Here is a 23,232-nt window from a genome sequence, read left to right as displayed (position 1 = left end):
ATATAATTCCAAGGATGCGACAAAGGCATTGTAGGTGGAAAGTATTGATTTTCTTCTCTTGTAAATATTTGTTCCTTGACTTAGAATTTTAGTCTTCTTAAGGCTTATAGTAAGGCCAAAATCCGAGCATGCCGAAGAAAACTGATTCAGCAGTGTCTGCAGGTCTTGGGCAGAGTGAGCCACGAGTGCAGCATCTTCAGCAAATAAAAGATCACGTATGGTGACTTTCTTCAGATTTCGCTTAGCTCTTAGATTTGAAGGGTTGAAAAGGTGTCCGTCAGTTCTTGTATGAAGCTTGATTCCAGTAGTTAATGAATTAAAAGCATGCTTTAATAGCATCGAAAAGAAGATTCCAAACAAAGTTGGAGCAAGTACGCAGCCTTGCTTTACCCCACTTTTGATTTCAAATGAATCAGATACACTACCATCATATTGAATGGTTGCCCTTGTGTTTGTATGAAAAGACTTCACAATATTGAATAATTTTGGAGGACATCCAATTTTCAGCAGTATAGCATATAGTCCTTCTCTACTTACCAAGTCAAAGGCTTTAGTGAGGTCAATGAAAGCAATGTACAAAGGCATGTTCTGCTCATTACATTTCTCTCTGAATGAAATGCCAAAATAGTTAGTTTATTAATTATTTGAGCTATAAGTATGAGAGTTTACCAGTATAAGAATTGTAACTGAGATATGTCAGCACCATTAACTTAATCAGAACTTTAGTTTTTATGATATCACTTTTTTTATGTATCTCAAACCAGGCAAGACTCTTATAGTAACTTTTTTGACTATATATAAAAGAATTTTGATAGCTTATTTAATTTAAACAAGTTTTTTTTTTCAATATTTAAGAAATGTATGTAGCTTAAATTTTTACAATCTCAACTGGATTAGTTAATAATTTTTCATTAATTTCAGTTTATGTGCAAAATTCACTTTTTTATTCGTTTGTTGGTAATTTTATTAGTAACATTTAAGTTTTTACTGAACTTTTATTAAACTTTTTATCGTTTTTTCAATATATATTATTTTCAAATTGTTTTAATTTTAGTTTGTCTGTTCTTGTAAGTTTTGTAATGTTTTACTTTCTGTGTTTTACTAAAACTATTTTTGCAAAACATTTTACACAGCCTGTTAAGTATATTTCAGTAAAGTTTCAAGCAACAATGAAGTTGAACAAGAACGCAGTTGCGTATGCAGCCACCTCATTCGCGGCCACCAGCATGAACTCTCTGTTCTTTTTCTACTATGTGAAGCTCTTCTTGGTGGAGTACAAAGTGTCACAGGCGTGGTTCCAGTTTGCCCAGGTAAGCAGTTTGTTTAAATAAATAAGTACAACATTAGTCTTATAAACTGTAACGTTCATAATTCTGTAAGTCATAATTAATAACTGATATTTTTAACAAACATTTGCCAACAACATACAAATAAAATCTATATTTTAACAAAAATACTTTTATATTAAATAGGTTGAAAATTACAAATGTTTTTAGATTAAAATTAAAGCATCAAAAATGTTATTTTTGTGGCAATTCTTACTTATAAATTATTTAGTATGTTTTACCATCATTACAACATAATTTAACTACTTAATGTTTACATCTTTATTGAGGGCTGGTAGAGGACAGTTTCAGTGTTTGTATAAGAACATGAACGTTTTTCCACTGGAAAAAATCAGACTAGACAAATATAGGTATTTTTTAAGGTACAGTTCAGAGAGTTGTAAAATTTTTGGTACGTAAGTTTAAATTATAAAAAAAACATTTGTGTACTACATTGTACATATAACAACAGGTCTGAAAGATTTGAACTGTTTTTATAAAGAACTGTTTGCCTTGTGTTAGAGTGCTTTGGATAATGGCCTATTTTTTGAATAAGCAAGTGTAGTTGTTTTTTTAAGTAACAATTTAGACGATTGTAAAAGTTTAATACATAAGTTAGAAGTATAATAAACAAATGTATACTGTGTTGTACATTTAATAACAAATTTTATAAATTTGAACTGTTTTTACAAAGAATATTTTTTTATTAATTTTTTTTCTTAGTTTTTTTTTTACTATCACTAAACATTACTCCGGTCTGTATCTTTTTTTTTTAATTAAGTAGTTTTATTTAATATAACTGTTACCCCTAACCCTTGGTCAGTAACTTTTTTATTTTCTTTTTAATTTTATCTTTTAGCTTTTTTTTATTTTATACTTTTTCTGTTTTTTTTTACTTTTGTGCAAAAGTATCTTTGTGCACTCGTGCACTTTTTACCCATTACCATATAAGGTTCTTAGCTAAATACAATTTTTTTATTGTTATGTCATGATTACTGAGTGGATCAACTAAGAAGTGGTTTTAAAAGTTAATCAATAGTATGTATAAAATTTTTTATAAGTATCTGTGCCACAACTGTGCAAGCAGAAAAAAATTGTTTCTTAATAATGATTTTTTACCCTGGGATTTTGTTAAACAATTAAATTTTATTTTTAATAACCCACACCTCCAAAGTAATAATATAAAACTCTGTGTTTTGATAACTTAGTTAATAAGCATTTTTTAATTACTTTTATTCAAATTTTTGTTTTTTTAACAAAACGATTCTGTGAAAAATTTTTGTGATTAAATATAAATAAGCCTTAACCTTAACATTTAAAGTTAGTGTTGCATCTTAATGTTATTTATGATAATGAACAATTGAAAAAAATTACTTTGTCTATGTTTAAACAATATAAATTTATAGTATGTTCCAAATAATAAAATGACATATAGTGAAATATAAAACTAAGTTTTTATCATAGACTATTTTCAAACTTATATAGTATAAGTTGTTAAAATAATACATTAGTTTTAGTATTTTTGATAAATTAAAATATCAATTTTATATGTAACTTCATGCTTGAGTAAGTTTTAGTATATAAAAGGGCTGCCACAAAACCTAGAGTTTGACAATTTAAGCTAAAAAAAATCTGACAAAGCCTAGTATTTTAAATGACTTTTACATGTTAAGTAATAAAATTTTTATTTGACACTAAAAATCTATCATAATGATAAAAATTTTTGTCATCATCAAAATTGAATTTTATTAAAAACACATTTCAATTAGCTTTACAGTATATTTTTTTAATGTTGTTATACTACTTAACACAGTTTTTAACCAAAAATTTTACTTTAAACTAAAAATAGACCCAAAAAAAACGTGTGCTTTTAAAAACCTTGAAGAAATTTTTCAAAAACCAGTGGCAACCCTGATATAATCATTGAAATGGGTTAAAAATGTTGTTTATTAAATAATAAAGACAGCCTTAAAAGCTATCAATAACTTAGGTTTCAATTACACAGTGGGTTGAAAACAGGGTTCAAGCACCCATTGATTAAAACTAAGTGATTTTGTTGTAAAAAAAAACTTACTGTTTAACATAGTTAGACAGAACTTTATTTCTTTATTTCAAATTTTTTTTTGTTATTTTTCTACTTCAAGTATTTAAAAAGCTTTGTAAGTTTAAATCCAGCCAGTTTTTGCCTTTTACTATTGAAAAACTGCTCAAAATTCTCCATAGTTTTTGTCAAAAATCGCTTGCAGAAAGTTACAGAAAAATACTTGTAGAACTTATTTGAAAAAAGTTTTTTTGTTTTTAAAAATTGATTATAAAAAAAAAATAAAACAAAAAGGCATCAAAATATTGCTTACATAAACCTAAAAAAAAATATATTTTAAATGATTATTTTTTTATAAAATTGTGTATAGAATCGTTTACATATTTGCTAAAACATAAAAAAAGAATGTAAATCAGCACTAGGCAATTGAAATATTCTCTCTTAAAAATACCCTATATTGCCCTAAATACACAAATAAAATTTTTGAAAGAATTGAAGTTTAATTGAATGAGAAATAATACACTTTATTTTTTAACTTTCAAAGAGTTAAATTTTTCTTTTATTAACACTAAACCAAAAATAAGAAAAAAAAAACCATAAATATCTTTGTATAAAAGCTTTAAAGGTATTTAAGCAGTTGCTGTAGTCCTTAATTTTGACATAAATTTGGTGTTTTTTCAACTTATTTTTATACTTCAAAACAACAATATTTTGCTACATTTAAGCTTACATAACTTTTAATGCACTTAAAGCAAAATAGAACTGAACCCAGTTTTTAAAATAGGAAGCCCAGCTCTAAAACAACTAAGTAAATCTCTTCGTTTAATTTTTAAGTCACTAAAATGGTCAATGGCCACTTGCCAGAGCACTGTGAATAAACTAGCAAGTTTGCTATAGTTGTTTTAATTTAAATTGTACACTAGCTCTTCAAATTTAATTTAAACAAAGAAAAAAAAAACTTCTTTTGTGAGTATCACATTAGGAAAAACAAAGGTTGAAATACTTTTGATAACTTGCTGTTTTGAAAAAAAAAACTAAATGTTCTTTTTAAACCATGAGCCTATACTATTATAACAACTTTATTTTAACTTTCACAAAAAGTTAAAGCTTACTACTAATAAATAAACTGATAAGTATAACAAGTATTTAAAACAAACAGATCAGCTACATGATTTGGAACGCCATCAATGACCCGTTGTTTGGCTACTTTCAAGACAATTCTGACTGGCCTGTGTTCAGGCAGAGAAAAATGTCCATTTACTACGGAGCTCCTGTTTGGGCGTTTACTTTTATGCTACCTTGGTTTAACTGGTCCAAATTTTTTGGTGAGTTTTTACTTCACTTGATATGTAAAACTTAAAATTGTTTTATCTGAATGGTTTTATTTTAAACACATTTTAAGTTTCTTAATTTGTATGGATTCCTGTAAAGGAGTTTAAAGTTATTGTATTTTTTATTTTAGTTAAGATTCATTTACCTTTTTAGCATTTGGTTTTTTAATGTATAATACAAGCAATAAAATTTTTTTATACTCTTATAACTAAAACTACTGCACTCTTGTAGTTTGAAAAGTATGGAAATAAACAGAATTGTTGTAATATTAAATTAGTATCAATTTTTTTAAGTTTGGTTTAGTTTTAAAACATACTTGAATAAATCAGGAAAACATTTATTTAAACATTAAAATTTCAGGTTAAGGTTTTTTTTTAACTTAAAATGATTTTTTTTTTAATATTTATTTATTTTTACTTTGTAAGCTTATCAACGAATAAAAAGTAAATTTTTAGCTGTTCTTGTTTTACAACAATATAGTATTCCAGTAAACAAGGATTACTGAGTTGTCACTTTTTCAGTCTACCTCGGATAGTTTACAAGTTTTTTGAAAACCTCTGAAAAATTTTGCAAGGTTGAATTCATTTAGTAATCAATGTTTAACAGCTTATATTCTGCAATTTATGTTCAGTGAAATTTGTAATTTGTATTTATATTAACATGTCAAGTTATTTGCATTTCAACTTGTTGAAATTAAGTAGTTGTTTTATGATTTTTTTTTGTATTTTGTTAAAAGTTAAGGTGGTCACATAAACAATTGTGTTGTTAAATAAGTTTAGAGTTACAAACTTATTGTAGCTTGTTATATTCTAGTTTAAGGATTTTTATAACCGGCAAGTTCACAACCTTTTAAATATTATTGTAATCAACGGTAAGAGTTGGAAAAAATGTTGAAAGGCTGAACAACTATACAAAAATAAAAGTAAAAATATGCTCACCCATAATATTACATATGCTTTTTTTCAATATTCAACGAATCTAACAAGCACAATTAAATAACTTTTTGTAGGTATCTATTTATGTTAAAGTACAAGCATATGTTTGTGTGATATTTTTTAATAATGTATAAGAATATAAAAGCTTTACTTAAAAATAAATGGATTTTATTTTTTAAAATAAACTCGGTTGGACATGCATGGTGCATGCACATCAGCTGAATTTAATGATTTTGACATAAACATGCGTTCCAAAGTCTCCCTGAATAAATACATATCATTATTTTAAAACCAGTTATTGAATTCATTCTTACACCATTGACTTGCTTTAAAATTCCAGCCAAAATCATACTTGATGTTTCAAACCACATCAGCAATGACTTGCTTAAAACTCTTGGTGAACTTTAAGGTCTTTTTATAGACTAACAAACCGAGTTTTAGTTTTACAATAAAAAAACTCATTCACTAGTTTAATATGCAAAATTATCTCTTTTAAAAAACACATTGGCAAAAGTCATCAGTGCAAAAGCCTGGACTTTCATGTGCTGTGAGGCAAGCTCAAGTTTACATTTGGTTTTCATCAAATCACAAATCTTTTGGTAGTCTGAGACCCGGGTTTTGTTCTCATTGACACTCGTCATTCAGTTGCAACTTTAGAAATTTGCATTTGCCCTCCTACAAACGGTTTGTCATATTTCACAACGGGTCTACCGTTTGTTTGTAAATCAAAGTACAATTTTATTAAGTGCAAAACAGATGTGCCATGAGTTATGGTAAAAATAGTCAAAGCTTTTTCAAATAACTTTTGACATAAAGCGACCTGCCAACTAGAAACGCATTTGCTAGGTACAAACTGCTGGTATGGTATTTTTGTGCTGTGTTCAAAGTGTGTACCTAGTTGGAAAGTTTACTGTAATTGCAAGAACAAATTACTTTTAATATGTTTGCTTTACACTTCTTCTAATTAGTTTTCCAAAGCAGCGCTGTTATAGACAAAGTAAAAAACTAGTTGTAAAATTACGTGCAAACAGGTGGCGGTTGGACTGCGGGGTTGCAGCTGGTGATAACGCTGTGCGCGTACGACACAATGCTCACGTTCGTACTATTAGCCCACTGCGCCGTGTTCACGGAAATATCCGAGGACTTCAACGACCGTCTGCAATTGACCAAGTACCATCAGGTTTGAATTGCTGTTGAGGTTGAATTTGAGTTGTTTTAAAATTTTACAAAAACATTTTTACTTTTGTATAAATTGATTGAAAGTAATTACGGTCACCTCTCGCAAATCAACGCACGTTGTGTCCACAGCAAAAATGCGTAAGTACGAGGTAACGTAGCTAAAAGAGAGGTAGCAAATATACCTACTACTATATTGGCTGTTTTCTTATATTTGATTTACAAATACTACTTGGTAATATTGGAGCATAATGCACAAGATCAGGGAAATGAAGAATATAGGTAAAATCTGTAAGACTTGCAATTTGGAAAAAATAGAAATAGCACTTGCTAATAAGAAACGAATTTTAAACAAAAGACAAGAGCTCTTCTACACCTGCCCGCACTTTAGGAAATTTTATTTTAAAACTTAGCGTATTAATTCTTTTATCACTTGGTTCTGTTTTTGTTATTACTTGTACCCTCATTTGTTAAGCGCCATTTTGTTTTATGTTGTTATAAGCTAAATCCAAATCTATATAGAACAAATCATCTATTGTAAGTATAAGTCATATTTAAAATTTTAAAATGTCTTTTTCATTGTTATAAAACTTTTAATTTTGTTAACTAATTATCTAGTAATAGCACTATACATTTTTAATTTTAATTTGAATTCAATTATAATTTTTTGCATTATTGTATTTTCTTAAGTTGTCCATCGTCTTATGTTTATCTTATTTTACAGGCCTGAAGATCCCTTAGGGGAGAAACATTGTAGCCTTTGTAAATAAATAAATTAAAAAATTAACTAATTTAATTAATAGTGTATGGTATTTTGGATAGGTGTATTAAAAAAAATTCAAACGTAAACATTTTGCTAAGTTTATGTGCTTACTTCCAATTCAATCATTAGACCTTTAAATGATCGAATTGTTATGGTCAAACCTTGTTAAATTGAGCTTGTCTCACGGCATATGAAAGTTCAGGCTTCGGCTTCGTAGACTTTCGCTAAAGTTTTTGTTGATTGTAAAGTAATAACGCAATGTAACATATTATATACACACTTAAATTAAGATGAGAGCTTTTAATGTATATTAACTAATACACAGTAAAAAGTTTGGCGCTTAGAAAAAATAACATTTAAAAATTCGAAATCGAACTAACTTAATAAAAGATAGCATTTAAAAAAAGTGCAAAACTCATATTAATAAATATTAAAACCATATATATGTATACAACCTAAGAATTTTCCGAAAAGTGCATACCTTACATGAAGCTTATATCTTGTAGTTTTGGGAAAAACTTTGCTGATTTTTCTTTAAATTTATAATGTTAAAGATATATTTTTTAAGGATTCAAAAATGCGTAACTAAATGAGAGTGCGTAAGCAAAAGAGTGCGTAGATTAGCGAGAAGTGACAATAACTTAAAGTTTTATTTTTGTCAAAATTTTAAAGCATTTTTTAACCAATCAATCACTCCAAAACAACATTTTATCACTAAATAAAGCTGTTCAAATAAAGAACTATTTAACTTAAAAGCAATCTATTGTACACTAAATATGCAAACATTTTTTTTCTTAAAGGTAGCATCAGTGCTGGGAAGCACGAGCGTCTTTCTGTCGAGTGTTGTTTCTGATGGAATGAAGGACTTGAAAAACTTGCAGATTTTCTGCTTCTTCGTCGCAATCACTGCAGTCATCTGTATGAGGTAGTTGTTTTAGTTTGAGTTTACAAAGTTGTTTGTTAAGTAATAAATGCTAATGTCGAGGTTCTAATGCAGGGTTTCCCAAACTTTTTTTCAAAAAGTCCCCTTTTTAGAAATTAAAAAAGCTATGGCCCCTTCCAACAAGGTTACTACCATTACCTAAGACTTTTTTGTTCTTTATCTTCAACTACAGAATATCCAACAATAAGTTTTAAAACTACCATTAAAATCACTTAAGACCTTTTTTTTGCTTTTAGTCAGCTCTTCATCATCAACTCCAAAATATCTAGTGTAAGTTTCAAATTATCCCCTCATGCCTCTCCTTTGGCCCCTTTTGAGAAACCCTGTTCTAATATGTACATTTATTACCTGATTAGCTTCACTCAATACATTGTTTTATTAATCCACTAGGTTTTAAACTTTAATGCATGCTAAGGTTGATTGGGATTTTTTTTAGCCTTTGAAAAAGCTTTTGTTTGGGAGAAGTTGTTTTTTATTCAAAATTTCATATCATCACAACAATATTTGTAAACCAACAACTATTCAAACATGATAGCTAGTGAACTTAAAATTAATAATAAACAATAAATACAATCAGGTACACGGGTAGGAACGTGCAAACAAAGTACGAATCACTTGGCCAGGAGAAGACGTCCATTATAGAGGAAGATTTCGGAGCTGGCGGAGCGTGGAAGATAACCAAGGAGATATTCTCGAACAGAAACTTCGTGTCCTTCGTTTGCATGAACCTACTGCAGGTGTGTGGATTGAACTAATTAAGCTTGAAACTTTTGTAAACTTGTACTTTGGCATTTAGTTTTAGATATTTTCTCGCTTACTTGTCGTTTCAGTTAAGGATAGTAAAAAACAAATTAACGTTCGGTTATTAAGAGATTTTTAACCAAAAAGATCATTTTCATTTGTGTCTGGACAATTCTGTTACAAATAATCTAGTCGTTTTTTGTAGTGCTATTTTAGAATAAGGATTTCTTTTTAACCGTTGTTTTTTTAGAACGTATAGATAAAGATCTAAATTTTGGTTTAGATAGAAATTATAAACTAATAGTTTATTTTATTATTGACAATATTAAAATTGATAATTCAGCTGTATTGTAGTGCTATAATAAAATAAACACTTTCATGACAGTTTAAATGCAAATTTATTTTATATAATCCTTATTCAGGTGTTCCATTGCACGTTCTGTCAAAACTTCCTGATAATTTTCGTGGACCACCTGATTCCCACAGGAGTTCTTCCCAGCCTTGCCATGAGCGTTTTGTACGGTGCCTCGTACCTATTTCCACAAGTCAGATTTTTAAATGATTTCAGATTAAATTTGTTCATGTTTAGTACTAACTGATAGTTGTTTATGTTTTGTCCATGGGAAAGTAAGAGTAGTATATTTAAAAAACTGGTAATTATTTACATTTTAAGACATAATATTTTTTTAACTTTTCATCAAACAAAAATTTACCAGTAGTTTAAAGGTGTTTTTGCACAGTAAAATAATATTTTTTTTCAACTCCGCAGTGCTTGATCTTGCTGGGAGGCAGAGTTATTTCCAAGTTTGGGGCTTACAACGTCACAATGTCCTCCTTCTTCCTCCAACTTATCACCTCCCTGCTCATGTACTTTCACGGTAGGGAAAACCCCACATTGCTTGCCGCCTTCTTCATACTGGATGCGTGAGTTGAAAATGTTTGTGTTGTTAGTTTGAGTTGTTTATCAAACTTTGCCATGTATATCCTTGAGGGCGATTTTAACTATTATTAACATGACAAAAACAAAGTGGGTAATTGTATATTAAAAAGGCGATTGTTTTGAACTCTGAGAAGTTGGAAAATGTAAATGGTTTTATGGAGACTCTGGTAACACATATCCTAGTTATTATTTTGCTGATAAAGTTTAGTTTTATTTTAAACCTTATATTTAATTTAAAGTTAGAATTTTATATTTTTATTTTAAAAGTAATTGTCTCTAATAAACTTTTATACTAGCATTTAGATTTTAAATGTGAAAATTCCAACTAGTGTTCTAGTAGTCTTCAACAAAAGTATTTTTGTATATAAATTATCTAACTAACTCTTAGGTTTAAAATACCTTTGTTTTACCAAATCGTAGTTTTTTGGATAAGTACAAAATGATTTCTTGTTTAATTAGAAGAAATATTAAGTTGTATTAAAATAAAATAAACAGAACAATTCCAGCAGCAACGTTCAATTTGTTCAATATTTTGTTGTCGGATATCATAGACGATGACCAGCATAAACACCACAGAAAGTTGGTTTATTTTATTTCGTTATTACAATTTTAGAAATTTGTTTTAATTTTGATATAGCCTTATAAAATTTAATAAAGCCTATTTCTTGTAAAAATTTCTAAGAAGTTTTTCAAATGTCGATTTACTACAATATTATTATCGAGTTAAGATGTTTTAACAAACATTTCAAAGTTGATATTTAAGGTTGTATTGGTTGTATGTTATGCGATTGTATAACATACTACAAATTGAAATTTTGCGAAACAAACATCTAACACAGTGGTGCCTAACCTTTTTGATTCCCCGCATCCCTAAAGTCTCTTAATTTGATCTCGCACCCCTAGCACTATATGCTATAATTATTTATTAATAATTTGATTATAAAATTTTTGATTCCATCAGTTAAAGATTTCTATTTTAATTTTTGTTATAGTGTACTATATTAACAAAGTAAAGTTCTAAGTTGAGCTTATGTAATGTTTTATTTTCAAAACTATTAGCAGCTAGGAGGTTTCAAAATAATAAAGTTTTAAGTTAAGATTTTAAAAAGTTAAAAGATGTTTAGTCTTAAATCGTATAACATACAGTAATTGCTGTGAACTTTACAATTTACTGATGTTAAATCTTTAAGCACCACTTTCTGCACAACTAAGCTTAATAAAAGATTACTTTATATTTGTAATAGACTTAACAGAACTTGTTCTTAACAGCTAATAAAAAACCTGCTGTAGATACTAATTTTTATCTAAGTGTTTCAATTAAAATAGATGCTAGCTCATAAACTGTTTTCAACAATTAATGGCCAGTTAGTAAAATAAAATATTTAAAGAATAGATGATTAAAATTCACAGGTGTAAAACTCTAAGAAAGCTTTACTGAAATGTTAATTCTAAACTAACAGCTATTAAATGAAATTAGTAAAATGAATTTACTTCTAGAAAAGCGTTCTTGCTCTATGACGTATTATTGAAATTAATTTTTTCAGAAAATTAGCGCCAACTTCTTTTTATAACAAAATGTACTTTTTAACTTTATAGACTTTATCAGAGAGTGAAAATCTCCTAATTTATCATACAAATATAAAAAGCCATCTCGCACCCCCAAGTTTTGCGAGCACCCCTGGTTGGGAACCCCTGACCTAATATATAGGTAGTTTTATATACATTTAAAACAACATGTAAACAGACAACCACAGTCATCCATGGTGTACGGTAGCAACGCGCTTTTCACCAAACCGGGTAATTCCCTTGCCCCCATGCTCGTCGTTGCAGTACTTAACAAGTTTGTTTGATATATATAAAAATATACTTTAATACTTAATTGTTTTTGAAACGCTGTTGGGTTTTTTTCTTGAAAAGTTATTTCTGTAGTGTTGAGCTTTAACTTTGTATAACAGCTGTGAAAAATGTTTAACCAGTTTAGTTTTTTATTTAGCTTTGTTTTGCAAACTTATACACAATCTTTTTTTCAAAAAAAATATTATAATACTGTTTTTTTATCTACTACTAATTATTACAGCTTAAGAAAAATAATTTTAAAGCATATCATCAGTAGCGCAAAACTATCCTTTACTTTAGGACTCTGTTTCGCAAAAACCACAAAAGCTTTTTTATGCAGCTACTTACAAATAAATAAATACGAAAAAATAGTTACGGGTACGAGTCGATGAAGGACCCGACGAAAATGGACTCTGACAAAATCACCGAAGCGGAACGATTACACGACATGATGTTCGACCTTCTATGTTTCATACCACTGTTTGTGTCAGTGCTGCAGATAATGGTGTGGAGGTTCTACAAACTGAAGAACAACAACGACATCATTGCCAAGCACGTTGAATCATAAGTTTATTATTTTTGATACTTTGTTTAAGTTCTGTAGTTTTTATTATAGGTTTTTACAAATGTTTGTTTTAGAAACATGCTTTTCGTACGTTATTTGGTATTAATTGCACACATAAATCTGTATTGTTTTATTCAGTATTCTACTGTTAATCTTTTGTCAGTTAAAAACACATTTAATTTTTTTGTGCTGATTTCAAACGTTATTTTATTAACCAACTTACTTATTTAATTTATGTGCTAGTTTCAACTGTAAATTTTGTTTCGTATAAGGAACTTATTTTTATTCATGTGCTATTTTCCACTTTTTGATATAAGGGTTGCTTTTTCTTCAAGGCATTTAGTTTTGAAGCATTTATAGTACATATTTGCTTACCAAAGTTCACAAAGAATATTGTTATAAACAATTAAATGTTGTTACGTAAGATACTTGACTATTTTTTCATTTCATTGATAAAAATACAACATTTTAGTAAATGAATTAGAAGTGTTAATTTTTACAAAGTTCAGCTAAAACCTTTAAGCAAAAAATTGGTATTTAAATTCTTACTAATTTATTGTAGACGCATGTAGTGCTTTAGTTAATACTTTTTGTTAAAAAATTGAATGTACAATAATTGTATTTTAATACCAAAAGCAAAGATAGTATTTAAATTCTACATCTTAAAAAATGCGTTGGCGAATTGTTTCCTTCGTAGTTAAATTGCTGTCTGTTGATGAAATCATTGGCTTAAGTATCAGGAAGCTTCTGTAAATCAACGTGTGATTTTAAACTGCTGTCTAGTATAAATTGTAGAAAAAAATTAATAGTTAGTTCATTGTTACAATTTACTTTTTTTTTAAGAACTATGTAGGTACATAAACTTACTATGCCTAGTTTTTAGTAAGTATGTTTACTTGCAGCCGATGTACTTCTATGATAGTAAAATGCTCAGATATCTAATATATTTATTATTGTATATTGCTACATAAAGTTGTATACAAAAATTAATTTTTAAGAGATAGTCTTAGAGTGGAAAATGCATTAGGTCAATTAACAAAACTTATAAACAATTTTTTTAAAACCTTTAGCATGATAAAGTTTTTATCTAGAGAATAATTATTAATTCTTACTTTGTAATAACTTGAATTGTTGTGCATACCTGTAAATTATGATTTAATATTATCATCATTTCTTGTTTTACCTATACGTAAGTAGTTTCAATCCTTGGGGCACATTGGTGAGGTACACACTTTTAACCTAAAAAAGAATGCGTACCTTACAGTTTTTGAAGCCATCTCAGACCAAATAGTGTTTGTTTTAACAAAATACTGTCTACACTAGTTTATTTAAAAATATTAGATTTTTTTAATAATCTTGTATTATGTTCATTAATCACTTCAAAATCATATTTTGTTTATTTAACTTTATTTTTTATTTTTTAGAAACTATTTTTGACCCTTCCATTTTGGAGATTTAAAATGTACCTTACTTGAGTGCGCACTTCTTTTCTTTCTTATTAATGTCTGTAAGTTGAGTGGGCAAAATTTAGGAATATTTAATTAATATATAAGAGTGAAGCTATATTTTTAAAATTCTCATTGAAAAAAGTTTTAACGATTCTGTAAGTAACAATGATAACAACAAGAAACAACGTGGAATGACAAAAATTTTATGATTTTAAACTAATGTTTGTTAGATTTCATTTTAAAAGTTTAGACTTAATTGTTGTAATCTTTTAATATATTGAAACTGTTTATTGTTTATTCTAGTTTAAGCAATGGATGTTAAGCATATTACAAGGTTGCCACAAAAACAGGAAAAAATACAAAAGCCAGGAAATTTGGTATGAAAATGGTCATAATACGAAAGTTTTTATTACTAGAAATTCCATTTAGCTAATATAATTTTCTAAAAACTTTGCTTTTGCAATTCATATTTTATTCAGAATCCGTTGAAATCTTTATTTATTTTTTCAGTCTTTGGTTATATATTATTGAATCGGTTGAATTTTATTTCGAAAAGTCAGAATTTTTCAGCTTGACCTTTGGCAACCCTCATATAATAAACATATATTTTTGTCAACTTAAAATATAATTAAGATCAACTTAACACACTAAATTTGTTTTTCAAAAAAAAAAGTATTTTATTTAGAAATAGAAAAATTATGAAATTATGCAAGGTATTTTGTATTGTGTCATTGTTTTAGAAAGTATTTAGAGTTGATACGGTTGAATGCACGAGCCAGAGAACAAACAGCCATATTCGTACAATGACGAAATGTTTCAAGTTAAATACTGATGCAACAAAACATAAAAACATGACGAGACAGTTACATGTGAGCACTTAGTCAGTTTTTTTTTTGTACAGCTGGAAGCAACAACTGCTCCTGAACTTATTTTGTTAATGTTAATTGTAAGTATTGTTTTGTATTTTGCATTGTCATTACATCTTTTAATGAAATTTCGAACAGTGTACAATGTCTGTAATTAATTCTGAAAAAAGAAATGGAGATTTAGTTTTAAAGACTTTTAGTAGAAATTTAATGCTATAAAGTTTGTGTAATTAAGAGATAAAGTATATTTTGAGAGCTTAAAATAATGTCTTCAGTAAATAATGAAATAAATTTACTTATATGACTTTGGTCTGAGCTAAAATTAATCTCAATACATTTTGTGAAAACTTAAGGTAAATCTGTAAGGTCTATTCTGTAAATTAAATTTGTTTCAGATAAGTTCTAGATAGTTTAAATTTTTTTTTTTCAAAAAAATTTTAGTCTAAAAATTTGAGAAATGTATATAAAAAACCAGATTTATTTAAAGCGTTTTGTGCAAACCTCAGGATTTTTCTTCAAATTTTTCAAGATAGTTTTTTTTCAACAAACTATTTTTGTTCAACTCCAAATTCTCTACTAGTCAATAAACTCTAATAAATAAACTTAGTTGTTAAAATTATTAAAGCTTGCTCCCCAGTAGCATTTCACTTGTTGTCACTAACTATTTAATATTTACAATTTTTTTATAAACCCAAATAACTCAGGCTGGCTTTAATTTTTTCCTCAAAGAATTCCAACTGCTGTGATATGTTAATTAAAAATAAAGTAATTCTCTTTATTTACCAAAGTTCAAAGAGTGGTATAATTTTTAAAGTATTTGTTATAACAATAAAAAACAAACAGGTTCATAAATGTACATTTTTCAACTCATCTGGAAAGTTTAGATTTTATAAAATAAATTGTTTGTTATAGAGTGTTTTGGTCAATGGCTTATAGTATGAAAATAAATTTTTTTAATTTAAATAAAATTCAGTTTAAAAAAATTTAATACAGTAGTTTGAGCTATATAAATATAATAAAACTATACATAAATTGATTATATATAACATTAATTAGTTTATAACTGTACATTTAAGAACATGTCTGCAAAATTTTAACTGTTACTATAAAGAAGGTTTTGTGTTAAATAGCACTTTGTTTAGTGTATAAACACTTTATAAAACTACAGATAGAACTTAATTGATGGTTGCAAAATTAAAAGCCCATGAACTATTTATCTTCTACTTTTTAAGTTTCTGGGCTTAAAAATAAATCTCAAGTATTTAAGAAATGTTTCTTGTGCAATATTATTAAGAATCTGTTTAAAAATTTATTTATGTTAAAAATTTTAAAGTGCCAAATTCGAAGTTTGTAATTATTTTTTATTTTAACTTTTTTTTTTCATTTTATTATTGATGCTCTCTACATCTATGAATTTTTATATTTTAAAGAAAACTGACATATTGCAGTTAAGTATGTTAATATAATAAATCATCATACAAAAAACACCTTCTCACACATAAGGGCATTTATGATACAGTTTTTAAATTTTGTAAAAACACAAATTTATTTTGTTAAATTATAATGAAATTAAATTTTAGTTACAACTAAAGATGTTAAAATAAAATTTTTACTTTGTGTTTGACTCCTTTAAAAACAATCTATATTTAAAATTAAGATATTCGAGGAAGGTCGGTAAGTTAAATTGTATTTAAAGTTGTTGGTACACGGTGATACTGTACTATTCTATCAGACCATAGTTACTTATATAAATTAGTTTTTCTTAATTTATAGGACATAAACAATGGTATGCTCCTTAGCCAAAAGCTTTACTGTTGCAGCCAGTTAATTAAATATAATAATAAATGTTGTTAATTATTGGTTATTATTAAAGTCTAGTTTATACTTAGTGATTAAATTAACTTATTTTAACTACAAGGCTTTTATCCGCCACTGAGCTCATAGTTTTGTCTGAGATTGCACAGATTTTGATAATGAAAAAAAAAATATTTAAAAAAGTTTACATGTTTTTCACCACACGGTGTCGCTATTTCGGGTCCACTACGTCCCCGCCTCCACCCTAAAAGCCTAGTCGGGCTTAATACTGGGCAAATTTTATTTTTTACTTCAGTTTTCATCTTACGTAATATGTTCTTTCAAATGCATTTTTCACTTTTTTATATACTTTTAACATTTTTTTTTACTATGCAAACTACTATAAAAATCCACTTTCTTATCTAACTTAATTTTTTTTTTGCCAGAAAGTCTTCATACATTTATTACAATTGTTTTTAAACTATTTTTATCCAAAAATTAAACAAATATTTGGATATAACTTAATCATTTAAAGCATTTTGTTTTCTGTGTCTAAAAAAAATATGTTAAGCTAATTTAATTAGTAAAAAATTAAAGTTACACTATAAAACAGTAAATACTTAAAGTGTACAGTCTAAGCTTCAACCTATTAATAAAAGCTAATTATTAATAGCTAATTCACTGCTTTTTCATTTAGTTGAGCATCAAACAAAAAAACAGAGTGAAACCTTGTTTTATTAGTATTTAGTTTTAGCCTATTATCATTTTACCATTTTGACAATTATCTCGTTCTGAATTAAGGTATGTAGTGTCTGTTTTTTAGTTGTCCTTTTTAAATTTTGTATATAATAATGTTTCGTCTGCAAAATTTAATACAATTAATATGGTGTTGTTTTGAAGAATATTTATATATACCAAAAACAATAGTGGTCCCAATACAGAACCCTGTGGCACTCCTACATCTACACCCTTCCAATATGATTCATGGCCTCAAAAATTAACAAATTGCTTTTTTTCAGTTAAATATGATTTTAACATCTTTTTATTTATTCAATTATATTCTAATTTGTCAAACAAAATCTTTGTATCCACACAGTAAAAGGCCTTGCTTAGATCTAATAAAATAGCACAAACTGCATTTCTTATCAATGACGGACAATGTGCTTTCCACAAACTCTGAAAGAGTTAAGGTAGTAGAATGCCCTCCCTAAATCGAAACTGAGAAGAATTTAAGATATTGAACTTAGTAAAAAACTTGTATAAGCGACTATATATGGCTTTTTCTATAATTTTGTTAATATTTGATAAAAGTGAAATTGGTCGATAGTTTCCTAGAAGTGTTTTTGAACCTGATTTCAATAGTATAGGTATAGCTTTAGCTAATTTTAAACAATTTAGGTACTAACCTTCCTAAATGCTTGATTACTTAGTTCACTAATAACTGGACCTATATGATAGTTTATTTTCTTTAAGATTTCAAAAGAAATATTACCTACAACACTAGCTTTATCTGAACTTAAACTTTTTATGATACTAATTATTTCATTTTATGTACATCAAACCAGACAAAACTGTTATTGTGTAGAAACAATAGAAAAGTTTAAATAAATTTCCTACTTTGAATAAGTTTGCTTTCTAATATTGGCAAAATGAAGGTTCAAGTTATTTACAGTTTCATCTGGATTAACAAAAGATTTCTAATTTAAATCTAGTTTATGACGAAATATATGTTTTTTTTTCTCTGTCTGTTTTTAATATTATTAATTACTTTCCAAGTCTCTGCTGAATCTTTATTACAACTTTGAACTTTTGAGATTTTTTCTTAACTTTTTACTGTAAACTTGGTGCATGTAACTAAAGTTATTTCTGCAAAGTATTTTGTATAGGTTGTTTTTATGCCTTATAGATTTAAAAATACCTTTTGTATTCCAAGGTCTTGACTAAAGTTTTAATTCAGGTTTTGAAAGTTTTTTCATAGGAATAATTTTATCACATATCTCTTTGATTTTATCTTTTGAGCGATTTGACTTGCTAGCTTTTCATGAAATTCCTTGATCACCTTCTTGAGCATATCAAGTTTATCGTTTGAAGTCTTCTCCATCCTCTCAATAATTTTTTTCAAATTAGAACAGTTCACTTTTTCAGCCATTTTAACTAATTTATTTTTTTATTAAAACCTTGTTCAAGTAAAATTTTTTGTGTGGTTTTACATTAGACTATGAACAACCGTACTTTTTTCAATTTTTTTAAATCTTATGGTTGCTCCATAATTTTACTCTAAAACTTACTAAATAATAATTAAAACTATTTCTCAGAATTTATCTGATCTTTAATTGTGAAGGGCAAACTTGAAATTATAATTGGAGTTATTCTTTTAAATATGAGATTGTTATAAAATTGTGCTGTGTGTTAATGATTTTTTTTTCTAACAATCTATATGTTGAAATAATGGTTTTTCCATTATAAAAATCACAATTTTTATACATTAAAGTTTATTGCAAACAAAATACAAAATAGAAGTACTTTTCGGACACGCTCTTCAGTATTTTTTCGTGTCAAAACAAGCTGAAATAATGATTTACTAATAAAAACTAATAAAACTTAGTATTTAAGAAAACAAATTAAATTTAACACAATAGTAATAATTAACAAATTAAGGCAATCGTTTAATCAGAAATAATATAAATGTAACACAACTTTACTAATCAACTAATTTAAGTTCAACGAATTAAACAAAATGGTCGAATAAACAAATTTCTTTTGTTTACAGAGATCTGGCTTTAAGCTTAAAATGTATATAGCTTCTAAAGTTTTTAGGTGAAATTCATTACGAGCAACTGATATTATTTTGAAGTTATCCACTTTATAGTTTTCGACACACTTAGGATTAGTAATCAGGTGTTAGCCAATCGCTGAACTACTATTTAGTTTTTCCAAATCATCAAATTTCTTTTCCTCGTTACATGACTTTATCTTGTTTAAAAGGTTTTTTGGTATGTGTTGGTTAATTCTTGCAATCAAATTGTTACTCGTTCTACCCACGTATGTTTTTTTACATAAACATACAAATTTATAAATTACATTGCTGGTGTTTAGGATGGGTAATTTATCTATGTTTTTAATCTGAAACAGTTTATTGGTTGAGTATACTATTCGTAAATTAACAGATCTATAGCCATTTTCTACTATTTTCTTCAAATTATTATGCAAAACTGTATTCTGATTGTATGGCAACTTAAGGTATACCGGACTTTTTTTTGGACCAAATTTTATTGACTCAAACCTTGTCTTTGTTTTTTGTATTGTGTTCTTTATTATGTCTAGAGGGTAACCTAAAGTCGCAAAGATTCTTTCCACCTTTGATAATTCTTTTTCTAAATATTTTTCAGAACAAATTTTCATTGCTCTATATGTAAGGCAACTGATTAGATTTAGTTTTTGTCTCATTGGACTGTATGAGTTATAAGGGACATAGTCCCCACTGAAGGTACTTTTTCTAAAAATGTTCGTATAGAACATTTGATTCTCCCTATTGACCATAACATCTAAGAATGCTAAATTGTTTTCAGTTGCTGTTTCCATAGTAAATTCGAGGTTTGCATGCATGCTATTCAGTTTTAATAGAAATTCATCTCTGTCTTTATCGTCTGTAAAGATGGCAAACGTGTCATCTACATAACGTTTGTAATAAATGGGAGAGATATCTTTTATGAGTTGTTGTTCATGGAAACCAACAAAAATGTTTGAGAGAATAGGACCAAGTGGCGACCCCATTGATATACCGTCAATTTGCTTATACATACGATTTTTAAAGCTAAATTCTACTCCACAACATGCTAATATTAATAATTCTTTGAAGACTTCTGGTTGTTTTGACACGAAAAAATACTGAAGAGCGTGTCCGAAAAGTACTTCTATTTTGTATTTTGTTTGCAATAAACTTTAACAATCTATATATTATCTATTTTATTTCACTATATAGCTTTTCCTTATTGTAATGTCTTTTGATGTATTAGAAAAAAAAAAGTCTTTTAAAAATACCCTTTAATTCTAAATAGTGTTTAGTAAAAAAATAGACTTATGCGTGCCTTTAAATTAAAAAAAAATAAAGCTGATACTCAAACTATTACATCTAAATTATTAGAAACTATATATAGATATATGTTTAGTTAAAAAACAATTGAAAAAGTTATTTTTTAATTATTTTATGGAAACATGGTTAAAAGTTGTGAATTTTGAATACTCAAAAACTTTTGTTTATTGAGTTATTTCAGGCTTAATGAACTTTTTAAGATATGAACTCATTTCCAAAATGCTAACTTGCCTTAACTCTGATAATCGTTTTTATGTACAGTTTTAGTTATTTACAGCATAACTTTACACAAAAAACTTAACAATACAAATATACTAAAATGGATGAAGAAACATGTTAGTCAAACTTATTTGTAAATAAAAATGTATTGGTTTTAAATATTAAAATTAATGTTAATTTACACTTCTTTATTGCTTTAAATTGTTGGTTTAATGCAACTTCAACAAAGCTCTAAAACTAAACTATTTGTACTGTTATTTTTTACTCAAAAAAAAAAAACAAAATAAATAAATGTCTATAAATTTAAAATTATTAAGACATTATAATAATATACATTAAAATAAACACCTGCTTGAAACATACTTTTCATTTTAATGTTGTGAGCTATTTTGGTTATGTATTTTTAAATTACAAATACTTTACTGAAATGTTGTGAAGATCACTATTACCTTTAAACATTACGAAACAACATATTTAAACGCGTTTAAAATATTCATGAATAAACAACTTTTTAAAAAACCAACTTAATAAAACGCAATAAACCAAAAACAAAAGTTTATTATAATGATAGTTTTTAATTTGATTTATGAACTAGTATTCAAGTTAATTATTTGAAGGTTGCTACATTTGCATGGATAAAGGTAATGAAAAATTGATATTCCCGTGTAGATGCAAAGGTAAGGTTGATTTTATTTGTGTTCTTGTTTGTGACAAAATTATAACCATACCTGTTGGCATTTATTGAAACTCTTAAAGTATCTATTTATGTGCAAAAAACTTCATAAAAGACATCTTTACATTTTTATCAAAAAAATCAGTAATACTTTTCGTAGTATTTTCCATTTACTTACAAAGTAGTATAATTACTTTATTATTATGAATAAAAAGTCTTGTTTATTGTTTTTTAATAGATTATCTAATATTTAATATAAAACATATTCCTAATTTTAATTAACTTTTGAAGGGCTTTTTAGTTTTAGAATAACTTTTATTTTAATACTACAACCAAAGCTGTAAATTTAATTTATACACTTTAAGAAACTGTTTGGTTTTGAAAATAAAATAATTTATTAAAAATAACCATCAACTAAGGTGGTACAAAGTATGTGCATGAAAGTTGTTTAACAAGATGGATCGAAGAAAATGACAGAAAACGATGTTCCATATGCAATTACAGGTGAATTTGTATTCTTTTTCTTTTTTGAAATACTTCAAAAAGTTTTAACAAAGTTTTACTATAAACTCACAGTTATATGACTATCTCATTCTTATTAACCAACAGTTTTACTTATATAAAAAAAGTATCAAATTTCGATGCATATAGTATTTTATTCTAGTGTGTATCAAGAAAAGATGTCTACAAAACCATTTTGCTCAATAATACATATGTTTTCATTTAAAATAGATTTTTAACTGTTACTTCGAACTTTACTGACTTTTTAACTTAATAATTTTAAATGAACACAGGTACAAGTTCAACCACAAGAAAGTATTCAATTTTTTGGGATGCAAATTTTTATTATTTCGGGCTTATAATATATACTCTAAAATATTTTTATCGGAATTATTTATTATTGCATTAAGTAATTACTTTCGCTTTCACACCTTTTCATACCGAGTCATTTTTTTTGTCGTTTTCCATTTCATTCTTACTATTGGTGCTTTGCTGTATCGTGACAGGTAAGATTCAGTTTGTTTCGAGTAAAATAACACAGAGTGCTAAAATTTTTATCCAAAATAAAAAATTGCTGTTTTAAGGATTGTTAATTAAATTAAAACATCTTTTAAAACATGATTTTCAAGTAAGTAAAACTTTAATATATTTTTTAGAACACTTTTATTTGTCACCAAAAATGCTGGGATCAGAAATTACGAAGAAAAAAGCTGTCAAAACAAGTTTATAAAAGGAAAATTTTCAAAATTGTTTGTTTTTAGAGCATAATACAAAAGCGTTTTTAAATGTAATCGCTTATAAAGATTTTAATTCGTAAAAATTAATACATTTGAATATCATTCGGTTTATCTAATATATCTTTGTGAGTTAAAAAAAACTATTTTTGGAGAATTAATTTTAACGCTTGGTTATTATTAGTATTAATTTTATAAATTACATCTTTTAATATATGGAATAAAATAAATTGTTTGTTTATTTTATTAATTTAAATGCTTCGAAACGTTTTTTTTTCTCATAAAAATGAATAAATAACCTTTCATG

The 23,232-nt window shown here is 26.9% G+C and overlaps 1 protein-coding gene across 1 annotated transcript; it reads left to right on the top strand.

Annotated features, from left to right (window-relative positions):
* Positions 1-1,138: 1,138 nt before the first annotated feature.
* LOC145842142 (solute carrier family 68 member 1-like) lies at positions 1,139-13,063 on the top strand. The gene is made up of 10 exons (XM_082949532.1): positions 1,139-1,310; positions 4,526-4,691; positions 6,665-6,813; positions 8,373-8,497; positions 9,093-9,252; positions 9,679-9,801; positions 10,026-10,180; positions 10,692-10,775; positions 11,941-12,036; positions 12,405-13,063. The coding sequence occupies exons 1-10, from the start codon at positions 1,170-1,172 to the stop codon at positions 12,598-12,600; spliced, it is 1,395 nt and encodes a 464-aa protein (XP_082805658.1). The 5' UTR covers positions 1,139-1,169; the 3' UTR covers positions 12,601-13,063.
* Positions 13,064-23,232: the final 10,169 nt, after the last annotated feature.

Source organism: Thalia democratica, chromosome 8 (assembly GCF_965202585.1).
Source record: "Thalia democratica chromosome 8, ktThaDemo2.hap1.1, whole genome shotgun sequence".
Taxonomy (NCBI): domain Eukaryota; kingdom Metazoa; phylum Chordata; class Thaliacea; order Salpida; family Salpidae; genus Thalia; species Thalia democratica.
The sequence above is the reverse complement of the archived record's forward strand: the minus strand, read 5'-3'. Positions and strand labels throughout refer to the sequence as shown.